Genomic DNA, 12,180 nt, shown 5'->3' on the forward strand with positions numbered 1-12,180 from the left:
AGAGAGACAGACAGACAAAGAGTCACACACACGCACACAGAGAAAGACAGAGAGACAGAGAGACAGAGAGAGACAGAGAGACAGAGAGTCTGTGTAACATATCTGTCAATAGATGCTGGATGCACTGTCCCATGCACTGACCAGGCAGGAGGGTCATGCCTCTCTCTGCTGCGACCAGGGTGAATCACAATGACAGCATTTTGCACAGGCTTATGCAGAATGAAAGCACAACACTGGGTTACCTTAGAAGCTGATGTCGACACTTTATTATTTCCTGCCTTGATCCCAGGCTTTCTCTGAGCAATCTAAAAAAGGAATGGCTGTCTTAGAGGAAGAACGGAGGTAGAGACTAATGTGAAATAACTAAAACACCTGGTATCTTCTTCCAAATAAACTCTGTCTTCATGCCTCTCTTCACCATCAGTATAGGGGAAACTGAGGCAGCCAAGAAATTGGTCACAGTCACTGGTTTCAGAGTTCCTTGCTCGTTACATCTGACCAAACTCCTTTTTGCGAAGCTCACTTCGTCTAATCTTGCCAGTAACAGTTTTGGGCAGCTCGGGGACAAATTCCACCTGGTTTGGAAGAGAATAAAGCCGTCCTGACTTAGTCCCATAAGTCAGTTTCTACACTCCCGCCCCAGAATGTCCTCCTTGTCCCTGAAAAGTGGCTCACAAAACTAGCACCCCGTGGTGGCCTGAATTGGCCCTGTCACAGCCTCCTCTGCCCCCAGACATTGGATGCAGACCCAGATGTGCTTTGGCTGATGATGATATGTAAATGCAAGTGAAAAGTGTCACCTCTAAGAGAAGAATCAGCAACTACGGGGACTGGCCACTCCCAGTCCATCCCTAAAAGCACTTGGCAGAGACCTCCATGGTGACATTTCCTTTCTCCTGGTCCCTGCTGAGGGCCTGTGGTGCAGAAGCCACAAGGGGCCTATGATGGACATGTGGAATGAACCAGAAGGAGCTTCCTTAAAAGTCACAGGCACTTGGGGCTCTTTGCTGCTCATGGGCATATTCAGCCCTTCCGAAGCAGCCTTGCCTACTATGCTGTTCTCCCTAAGGCAGCCCGGCCTGGGGGAGCAGGAATTTGTTATCAGGGATGCATGGGTTTGGGAACTGGTGGTTGGGCCACACCTGGTGCTTCTCAGGGCACATGCCTGGCTCTGTGCTCCGGGGTTTATATGCCATGGCTGAGCACTGGGCTTGGGGCATCAATGCGCAAAGCAGGTGCCTTCCCTGCTGTATTACTCTCTGACCTCAGATTTTTGTTTGCTTTTTGGGTCACACCCAGCAATGCTCAGGGATTACTCCTGACTCTGCACTCAGGAATTACTCCTGGAGGTGCTTGGGGGACCATACGGGATGCTGGGAATTGAACCCGGTCGACGCGTGCATAGCAAATGCCCTATCCGCTGCGCTATCGTTCCAGCCCTGACTCCAGATCTTTGAACTTCAGTTTCCTCTACTTGAAACTGGGACTCGTAAGTCTCAGGTTGAAGAGACGAGTAAATAAACTAATAATTCCCATAGAGCACAAAGTCTAAGGCCTGTTACACACATACTTGCTGCTCAATAAAGGTTAACACTAGAACTTCAATATTCGTGTAGATTACAAACATTCAGATGCTACAGCAAAGTGTTATCATGAAAGACGGGAACAAACTTTGGTTTCAAGTTTGACCAAATGTATCCTGTCAAACTTTTGTTAAATAAATAGGACAACGATGTGAATATTCTTCCCTAGGCTCTCTTTTCAATCAATGATATTTTGTTTTAAAAATCAAAAGATGTATTTCATCATTTTAAATTACAGGACAATATTTAAGTTCATGAATAATTTAAGTATGGTTGGAAATTTTGTAAGTTGCACAGGTCATTAAAGCAAATGAAAATAAAAAGTTACATAATTATAGCATTATGTTGTAAATTTAATTATAGTTCTGTTAATCACTTGGCATATATAGACAATGGCTTGTAATCATGATTACGATCATCCTGTTGTTCGTCGATTGCCTCAAGCAGGCACCAGTAACGTCTCCTTCATCCTAGCCCTGAGATTTTTATAAAGTGACATATTCAAGGCTCTTTCAGGGTTAGGAGAATGAGACCCATCATTGTTACTGGTATTTGGCATATTGGGTACGCCACGGGGAGTTTGCCAGACTCTGCTGTGTGGGCAGGTTACATTCGGTAGCCTGCCAGGTTGTCCAAAGTAAGAATAAGATAAATATATATATATTATATATATAATATATATATGGGGTCACGGTCACAGTCCTCCCATTGTTCATCCATTTGCTCGAGCGGGCCCAGTAATGTCTCCATCATGAGACTTGTTGTTACTGTGTTTGGCATATCGAGTACGTCATGGGTAGCTTGCCAGGCTCTGCCGTGCAGGCGAGATACTCTCGGTAGCTTGCCAGGCTCTCCGAGAGGGGCGGAGGAATTGACTCGAGTTGGCCATGTTGGCTGCGTGCAAGGCAAATGCCTTACCACTGTGCTATAGCTCCAGCCCAAGATATATATATATAATATATGCACATATATTACTAGAATATTACTCAAAACTGAGTTGGGGTAATAACTGGAGGCTAAACAATTGTAAATGTTACTAAGAAACATAAAAACAATACACTATATGACATTATATCAGGCAAAAGGGATTCATTACTACTTTCATCTTTCTTTCTTTTGTTTTGGGGTCACACCTGGTGATGTTCAGGGATTACTCCTGACTCTGCACTCAGGAATCACTCCTGGTGATGCTCAGGGAATCACATGAGATGCTGGGATCAAATCCAGGTCTCGGATGGCCATGTTCAAGGCATGTGTCCTACTGGCTGTACTGTTTCTCCCACCTCTCTACTATCTCTCCAGCCCTCTGAAGCAGTTTCTGTTAGGTAACATCAACATCAATCAGGACAAAAATGTGACTTTCATGCATCAAAATAAAAACAAAAATCACTCTTGTTGCCATATTACAATAGTAAACACTTGTAATATAGAATATAAATTTCTTATTATCAATAATGTTTAAAATGCTTTCGAAGGGGCTGATTCAGATTTCTTTGTCAAATTTTGAAAAATTGTATAAACTCTGGTGGACATCATTGTGAGTTTGACCGGGTTTTAAATTTTCTTAAACTTTTTAAAACTTCCAAATAGCAGGTGCTTTTTGGGTTCTTTCTCTTTTTAATTTTTTTTTAGTTTTTGGGCTTTTGGGGTCACACCCAGTGATGAACAGAGGTTACTCATGGCTCATGTATTCAGGAATTACCCCTGGCAGTGCTCGGGGGACCATTTGGGATGCTGGGAATCAAACGGGGGTCGGCTACGTGCAAGGCAAACCCCCTGCCTGCTGTACTATCGCTCCAGCCCCTCGTTTTCTTTCACAGGAGAGCTAGTTCATCAGATGGAGTTGATTTCTGCTTCCCTAAGCTGTCCTGCCTTAGGGGGAACAGCTTAGCTGGTGGGGCTGGTTAGGAAGGGCTCAATATCCCCATGAGAAGCAAAGAGCCCATTTGCCTAATTAATTAACCAATTCCCCATATCCCTAAGAAGAAGTAATTCTTCCGCAGAGAGAAATCAATGCTGTTGCTGTGTTAGCTTCACCTGGGCCCCTTTACAAATCTCAGAAGGACAAAGCCTCAGGACTTCCCAGAGAGACAGGACCCCATCCAATTGTCCCCACTCACCTTCCTCGGGTACTTGTATGGGGCTGTCACTGTCCTCACGTGCTCCTGAAGCTCCTTGGTGAGCTTTGCTTGGTCATAGGACATGAATTCTGGGGTCAGAACAATAAATGCTTTTACCACCTGCAAGGCAGAAGCAGAGGAGAGGAGCAGGATGAGTGCCGGTGGATTATAGAGCTGAGAAAAAGAAATTTTTATTGAATAAAGGGTAATTGATAGCTATTGACAGTTGAACCTCTAGAAAAGACAAAACAAGTTCAAATTCCAATACTTCTGATAACCACGCTTTGTCTTGAAAAACTGCTAAGCCTCTCCTCACCCCCATTTCCTTCTCTGTGAAGTGGAGCTATACAGGTTTATGTAAAAATGCTATGTAATAAATAACTATAAAACTTGATGTTAGGTTAATTCAATTAGTATTTCTATCATACTTTTTACTGTTATAGCAACAATACAATTATATACAAGTCCTGTGCCTAAACACTTGTGAGTATTTGATAATTATTAGAAATGTATTGGTTTTGTTTTGCTTTGTTTTTTTTTTGGGTGGGGGGAGACACACCCAGTGATGATCAGGGTTTACTCCTGGCTCTGTACTCAGGATTCACTCCTGACTCAAGGAATCATATGGGTTGATGGGGATTGAACCCAGATCAGCTCTGTACAAGATAAATACCCTATCCACTATACTAGTAATCCTGACTCATAGAAGTGCATTGCTTTTATACTGCACTGGAGCACTGGAGCACTGGAGCACTGTCCTCCCGTTGTTCATCGATTTGCTCAAGCGGGGCTCCAGTAACATCTCCATTGTGAGAATTGTTGTTACTGTTTTTGGCATATCGAATAAACCACGGGGAGCTTGCCAGGCTCTGCCGTGCGGGCGGGACACTTTCGGGCTTTTATACTATTACTTATAATTTATTTAATTATAAGGATATTTCACATAGTTGGTGCTTAATAAGTACCTGTTGAATAAAAGAATGCGTGTTCAGCGGCCAGATTACTTCCATTCCCTTTCTTGCTCCACCACTAACTAGAAATGTGACCTGGGCTCATTACTAAAACTCTTTTTGCCTGTTTTCTTACCATGAGACAAAAAACTCTGTAATTCATTAGGCTACTGTGAGGGATAAATGATCTACATACAGTAAAATCTCATTAAACATTAGCTGCCATCATAGTGAACGTTCAAAAATCCTTGCTTTTGAGCCTACGTGCAACAGTGCCCCCTGGTGTCCAAACGATATTAACACACAGGCCCACACACAACGTCCTGTCTACTCTCCAGGTCCACAGCTGGGTAGATAGCCCAGAAGTTTCCTCTGGTTGGTCAGTGTCCCCACACAGACACCGGGACCTCGCTGTATCCTCCTCACCTCTCCTCGCTTGGCATCAGGACTGCTGACCACAGCTGACTCGGCCACTGCTGGATGCTCTGCCAAGGCATTCTCCACCTCCGAAGGCCCGATGCGGTACCTAGAAGGTGAAGGGTTCCTTCTCTGGTTCTGAGCAGTTGCCAGAGTCTGGGCAAATCAAATCCCAGGCCCTCAAATCCCACCTTCCGCAGGGTCACATTTTCCCTGGGTACTGAAGGTAATTGTCACTAGGAGCCAGGAGATAACAGGAGAGGGACTGGAGCGATAGCAGTGGGTAAGGGTGTTTGCCTTGCACGCAACTGACCTGGGTTCGATTCCCAGCATCCCATATGGTCCCCAGAGCACAGCCAGGAGTAATTCCTAAGTGCATGAGCCAGGAATAACCCCTGTACATCGCCGGGTGTAAACCTAAAAGCGAGTGAGTGAGAGAAAGAGAGAGAGACAGAGAGAGAGAGAGAGAGACAGAGAGAGAGAGACAGAGACAGAGACAGAGACAGAGACAGAGACAGAGAACAGGATGTTCCCCAGGGATGCTGACCTCATCATCCCATGAAGGAGTTTCTGCCTTCAGAGCTCTGAGGCTTGGATCAAGCAGCCCACCCCAACAGGAAACCTCTTCAAAGATTCAAATTTTACCTTGTACACTCAAGATACTAATGCAAATTCTGCATCTTATTCCTCAATTTTAAGGGGTCAGAGAGATAAAACAGCAGATAGACCACTTGCCTTACATGCAGATGACCCAAGTTCAACCCCAAATACCCTCTATGGCCCTTGGGGCAGCGCCAAGAGTGATATCTGAACACAGAGTTAAGAGTAAACCCTGAGTACTGTCAGTTGTGGCCTCAAAACAAAACAAAAAAGAAATTGAAGCCTAAGTAAATTTTTTGAAAACAGAGAGAACTAGTTACCCAAGTGTGGTGTGTGTTCTTCCTTCCTTCCTTCCTTCCTTCCTTCCTTCCTTCCTTCCTTCCTTCTTTCTTCCTTTCTTCTTTCCTTCCTCTCTACTTTATGGGCTCACTCACAGTTTTGTGCTCAGTGATCATTCCTGGAAATGCTCAGAGGCCCATATGTGGTGTTGGAGAATGAAACAGAGCCTGCCATGTGCAAGACAATAGCTTTAACCCCTGTGGTTCAAATCTAGATTGCTTTTAATCTCTGAAATTTTAGACAGCCATCTTCATTGTCCAGTGACTCACTTTTTCATCTGTAAAATCATCATAAAGATCATATTTACTAGCTCATACAAAGCGCTAAGGAGAATTCTTTTAGGTAGCAAGAACTCCATAAATGTTAACTATTCTTACTAGATCGATGGTTTATTGTGACGTGTTGTGCCTGACCAGAGAAGAACAGGAAAGAGAAACAGCTTTCTAGCAAACATGGTCCAAAACGAGACCACTTTTCCACATCCCAATTTAAACTGCATATCTAGAGGGTTGCCTTTAGCCTTTCTTCAACTCCATTGTGATTGGTTCTTTTGGATGCAGGGAGTGGTGCACAGTTACCTCTGAGCTTTCTGGATGCAGTTCTGTTGAGATCTAGGTTGAGGGTCCCATCACCAAGGCACAAGACATACTGGGCATGAGAGGTGATGTCTCCTAGCTCAGAGCAAGTTCCACCTACCCAGAAGCATTAATGACATCATCATCCCTGCCCAGGAACCAGATGTAGCCCTCTTCATCAATAGTGGCTCTGTCCCCAGTGTTGTAAAAGTCCCCACACTCCACTTCAGTGGTCTTCACTGGGTCATTCTGCAAAGAGAGTGGTGTTAGTCGATGAGTTTTGAGATGCAACTCAGTTGGGTTGTAACTGAGAAATTTTGTACTCTCTGCCTGTTTTCACTATATGTTACAACCCAAGAAGGGAGACAATATTAATGATAAGATCACCTAAATTATAAGTTTAAAAAAGGATGCTTTTGGGGGATACTTCAGCACAATATAATTCACCCCAGAACACAAGCCTTATTTATTTTATTCACTGTCACAAACTCAGCATCTAGATGGTCTGCATTGAAGGGAGGGATCAAATATTTGCTGAATGAGCATTCACCCTCAAATGCCACCTAATTTTGATACTTGTGGAATATTTTCCAGGCTGGTACTATAAATTTAAGCCCTTTTAAGATAATATATTTTCAGGATGTTATTAAAAAATGCAAAGATAAGGGAGGCAGGTAGATAGAGAAGGACCCCCGTGGCAGTGAAATTCCTGGGATAAAACCAATAGCCTCAAGGCTACAAAAGACACCTTGTGGACACGGGATCTGAGAACTGATAAGAACCTTATGGAGCACCAGCAAAGACCCCACCTCTAAGAGAAACTCCAGGAGAAACAAGAACCAGAAAAGGAATTTCCAAGAATACCACCAATGACTCCTAACACTTCCCCATTGGCAACCTCGCTAGCAACAGACTCTTAACTTACCTCAGTAGAAAGCCCCAGGTGGGGCAGCTTGGAAGAAACCCTACAAAAGTCAACTTGAATAAAGAAAGTGTGCGCGTATACTGCCTGTGCCCATGTGCTGTGGCCAAGCACATGTGGTACCCAAGTACGTGTGTCACCCGCATTTCCCTTCTTGAGATGTGTACTTTCATATCTCACACTGGGATGTGTACTTTCATATCATTCACTGGGATGTGTCCTGGAGCTCTTTGTTTCCCAGCCACTCGGGGGTGGCAGAGGTGAATTGGGAGAAAGTGGCCGATCTTCTTCTCGAAGCTTCCGTCTCTATTCTCTTCACTTCACATAACTCACCCGGGGAACCCCCCCGGCACGAAAGAGATCCAATTTAGCCTTTACCCAGATTCCTCATCAGTGGTAACATTTTGAAAAACTACTTAAATGCCCCAATCAGGATATTAGTATTTACACAATATGACAACCTCACTCAGATTTTTCCCACTTACACATGTGTGTTGAATGTATTCACCACACTGAAGCTTTATTACGTGTGATGGTTTTTGTACCCACCACAATCCCCTCAGTTATCAGGTTGCTATTCAGTATGCATAAGAGTCATTCTCTCTCTCTCTCTCTCTCTCTCTCTCTCTCTCTCTCTCTCTCTCTCTCCCCTTTCTTCATCCCTAATCCCCTTGACAATGTCTGAAATATTCTCCATTTTTCATCATTTTGTCACTTAAGAATTTCACATAAAAGGAATTATGTAGTTTGTCACATAATTTGAAACTTCTTTATTCTATAATGGTTTTCTAAAGATTAATCCAGGCTTTTATGATCATCAACACTTTGGTCCTGTTTGTTGCTGAATCCAATGTCATGTTAGGGATTAGCGATTTGCTTAATCATTAATCCACTAAAGGACTTTGTCATCATTTCTAGGTTTCAGCTAGTGTGAATAGGCTTCTGTGAAAACTCGGGCACAGATTTTGTATGAAGCTAAAATGTTAATTAATGAACCTAGTGGAAATGATCAGACACAGAGCTTAAAACACAAATTATGTACCTCCGCTGACCTCTATCTCTGGCACTAGAGGCTGCTGGTTCAGAACCTATTTCACGGAAGAGTAAAGCATTACTCAGGGAGTACCAAATATTTGCTCAAGGCCACTCATTGGGTAATGGGTGGGTTGCTAGTTGACTTTGTGTCTTGTGCTGCAGCATGTACATGTAACCACAAGCTATTCATTGCTATCTTTCCTCTTGTGAAACATAGAAGGATTTTCAAATATTACTGAACAAAAGTTTAGAAAGAGAAAATCACATCTAAGTTGCTCTGGTTTGACCAAAGGGAGAGTTTTGATTTGGCTGTGACTTGATTTTAAAGTTCTGGAACTACCAAGAGAAAGGCAAATCTCTAGATAAGACTTTTCAGTGGGAACAGCATTTAGCTAGACTTTCAAAAAGTGGGTTTATTCCTTGTTATTTTTACACAGTGTAAAAGAATCATCATAGAAAATCATCAGTGCCAGCTTCAAGAATCCTCAACAAGAATGGGCACTGGTGGAGGGATGGGTAAACGATCATTGTATGACTGAAATGCAAACATGAAAGTTTGTAAATTTGTAACTGTACCTCACGGTGATTCACTAATAAAAAATAAATAAATAAAAAGAATCCTCAACAAAGGATTAAATTCTGAGTTATAAGTGAGTACCTTTATGTCCTGTCCTTACCGGACCTTTTATACTTTTGTTGTTGTTATTGTTTTTGAAAATGCCAAAAGAAAAAAATGGGTTTGTCTTCTATTTTGGCAAATATACTGTACTTCATTTGTAATATCAGATTAACTTAAAAATAACAATTTAAAATAAAACAATAAATTTATGTAAAAAGAAAAATGAAATTAGAAATAATATGGATGGAGTGCCTTATGGGAAAAAAATGAATATGGACCTAATGACTGAAACTTAGGACACATTGCAGTGGAGACTTAGCAAATCCCTACCACTGTATGTTCTAGCTGAACTGCTATCCGGCTCAGGGATAATCATTCCCATTGACTGACAGCTCCATGGATGGGATTCTCCAGAGGGAATGAATTTCCTTGATGTTAATCATCCTAGCCAAGTCAAAGACTAGAACTGGGTGGAGGGCTTCACACAACCTGAAAAAGAATTCCTATTTGACCTGGGGGTCTCTCTGTTCCTTGGAGGTGAGGTCTCAGAGACACAGACCAGCCTCTGGCAGAACCATGTCATGTCCACTGTGAGAAATGAACAAAGTTCACCAAGGCACTCCAGTGAGTTCAAAATCTTGACATCCTTTAAAACACAGGATTGGGGAGTGATAACAAAAAAAAGTCATGCTCTGCTTTCTTAACCTAGCAGAAACATCCCCAAAACCCTAGAAACTGAATTGAATTTAGGGGTGCTTTGGGGAGGAATCAGGATTATAACAACTGAACAGAGAAGATGGATCAAAATGCTCATGAGCGTGTGTGTGTGGTAGGACTAGATTAGATCTCAGCACTGCATGGTCCCTTGAGCACTGCAAATAACAACTCCAGAGAATTGTGCCAGGAATAGCCCCTTGAACGCTCCTGGATGTAGTCCTAAACCCAAAACCAACTGAACCCAATCTCTTTTTATAATAACCATTCAGATATCTAATCAAGAAAAAAAAACATATTTAAATTGGAACAACAATGAGATATCATCTCATGTCACAGAGCCTGGCACACATACAAATCAACAAGAACAACCAGTGCTGCTACGGATGTGGGGAGAAAGAGACCCTCATTCATTGCTGGTAGGAATGTTGACTTGTCCAACCTTTTTGGAAAACAATGGTCATTCCTCAAAAAAACTAGAAACTGAGCTCCCATTTGACCCAGCAATACCACCTATAGGAAAGACACACAGCAGAAACACCATCTGCACTTCTGTGTTCACTGCAGCACTATTCACAATAGCCAGAATGTGGAAACAACCTGAATGACCAAGAACAGACATATGGATAAAGAAACTATGGTACATCTACACAATGGAATACTACACAGCTGTTAAGAAAAATGAGGTCATGTAATTTGCCTATAAATGAATAGACTTGGAGAGTATCATGCTGAGTAGAGTGAGTCAGAAGAAGAGGGACAAATATAGAATGATTGCATTTCTTTGTGGGATATTAAAAAAAACAGTATGACACTAATAACCAATATCAGGGAAAACAGGCCAAGAGGACTGTTCAGTGGTGGGTCAATGGTGTGGGAGATGGATGTAGTTAAGACAGGAAAATTTATCATGACTATACTAGTTGGAAATGATCACTCTGGACAAAAACTTAGTCTTGAAAGTAGGTAAAAGGATATACATGATAACCTTTCAGCATCTGTATCGCAAACCATAATGCCTACAATAAGAAAGAAAGAGAGAGAGGAGAGAGAGAAAGAAAGAGAGAGAGAGGTGCTTGCCATAACGGTAGGCTGGAATGGGGTTTGACTTGAAGGGTTGGGAGGGAAACTAGAATTACACTGATGGAGGAATGGGTGTTAGAACATTGTATCACTGAAATGCAATCATGAACGATTTTGTAATGCTCTATCTCATGGTGATTCAATAAAAAAAATTAGAGAAATAAACATATTTAACTGATTGGAAAATTTTTGATATTTGAACACGTTGCCCATCTTTTCCTTCAGTAAGGCCTTGAACAGACATGAGATCATTTGACTGTGCTTCAGATCTTATCTGCAAATTATACTATGTAACTTTTCCAACTTGCCCAAAGTATAACCAACTACTGTCCATTTTACATAAAAATACTGATGAGAAAAGCCGCAGGCACATCTTACTAAAGCTATAAGGCAAGCAGTAAAATTTTTGGAGAGTTTTTTTTGTCTATGTGTTTGAATTTTGCTGTTTAATTTTTAAATTAGAACTACTTATAGCTGAACACAGGATCATAAATAATTTTGTAATTTCACAGTGACTGGGCAAAAAAAAGGAAAGAAAAGAAAAGAAAGGAAAATTTAGAAAGCCATGCCTGGTCAAATCTCAGACTCAAAAGCTCTTTTAGGCTTTTAGGCTTGTTCTTCAATCTATGTTTTGCTTTGAACACTTGTGTCACTTGCTTGTCTCTGCTTGCTTGTAGCTTTTTTCCCACTCTGGAAAAGCCCATGATCTCTGTTAAACCTGTATTTCCTCTTTTTCTCTCCCCTGGCATGTTTCTAAGCAAGGTTTGTCCAGTAAAAACTATCTTGTTTCTGAATATAAAGTAACAGTACGGGGGATTAACTCCCAGGGGTAGTAGAATTAAGGACCAGGAAGTCTGCTCCATGGCTTGGAAACTGGCCTCACATGCTAGGGGAAAAGGCCGCTCAGATAGAGAAGGGAACACCAAGTAAAGGTTGTTGGGAGGACCCCTTCGGGTTGAAAGATGCGTGCCGAAAGTAGACTATAGACCGAACATGATGGCCACACTATACCTCTATTGCAAACAACAGCACCCAAAAGGAAAGAGAACAAAAGGGAATGCCCTGCCACAGAGGCGGGGTGGGGAGGTGATGATGGGGTGGGGGTGGTGGGAAGGATATTGGGAACAGAGACAGAGGTAGAGAGAGACAGAGAGAGACAGAGAGACAGATGGGGGGGGGAATACAATGGGCTCAACAGAGCACATGGCCTTCTCCAGGTGGAG

The 12,180-nt window shown here is 42.3% G+C and overlaps 1 protein-coding gene across 2 annotated transcripts in view; it reads right to left on the reverse strand.

Moving 5' to 3' along the window:
• Window positions 1–238: 238 nt before the first annotated feature.
• The window catches only part of ACSM1 (acyl-CoA synthetase medium chain family member 1), a 59,932-nt gene continuing 47,990 nt past the window's right edge, over window positions 239–12,180 (reverse strand). For both annotated transcript variants that reach the window (XM_056138889.1, XM_056138890.1), the window contains exons 11-14: window positions 6,706–6,833; window positions 5,080–5,179; window positions 3,704–3,823; window positions 239–575 (exon numbers count right to left, since the gene is read on the reverse strand). In XM_056138889.1, coding sequence (XP_055994864.1) covers window positions 489–575; window positions 3,704–3,823; window positions 5,080–5,179; window positions 6,706–6,833 — 435 coding nt within the window. In that variant the 3' untranslated portion in view covers window positions 239–488. The remainder of the gene's footprint in view (window positions 576–3,703; window positions 3,824–5,079; window positions 5,180–6,705; window positions 6,834–12,180) is intronic.

This window comes from Sorex fumeus, unplaced genomic scaffold (genome assembly GCF_029834395.1).
Source record: "Sorex fumeus unplaced genomic scaffold, SorFum_2.1 ptg000130l, whole genome shotgun sequence".
In the NCBI taxonomy this organism is placed as follows: Eukaryota; Metazoa; Chordata; class Mammalia; order Eulipotyphla; family Soricidae; genus Sorex; species Sorex fumeus.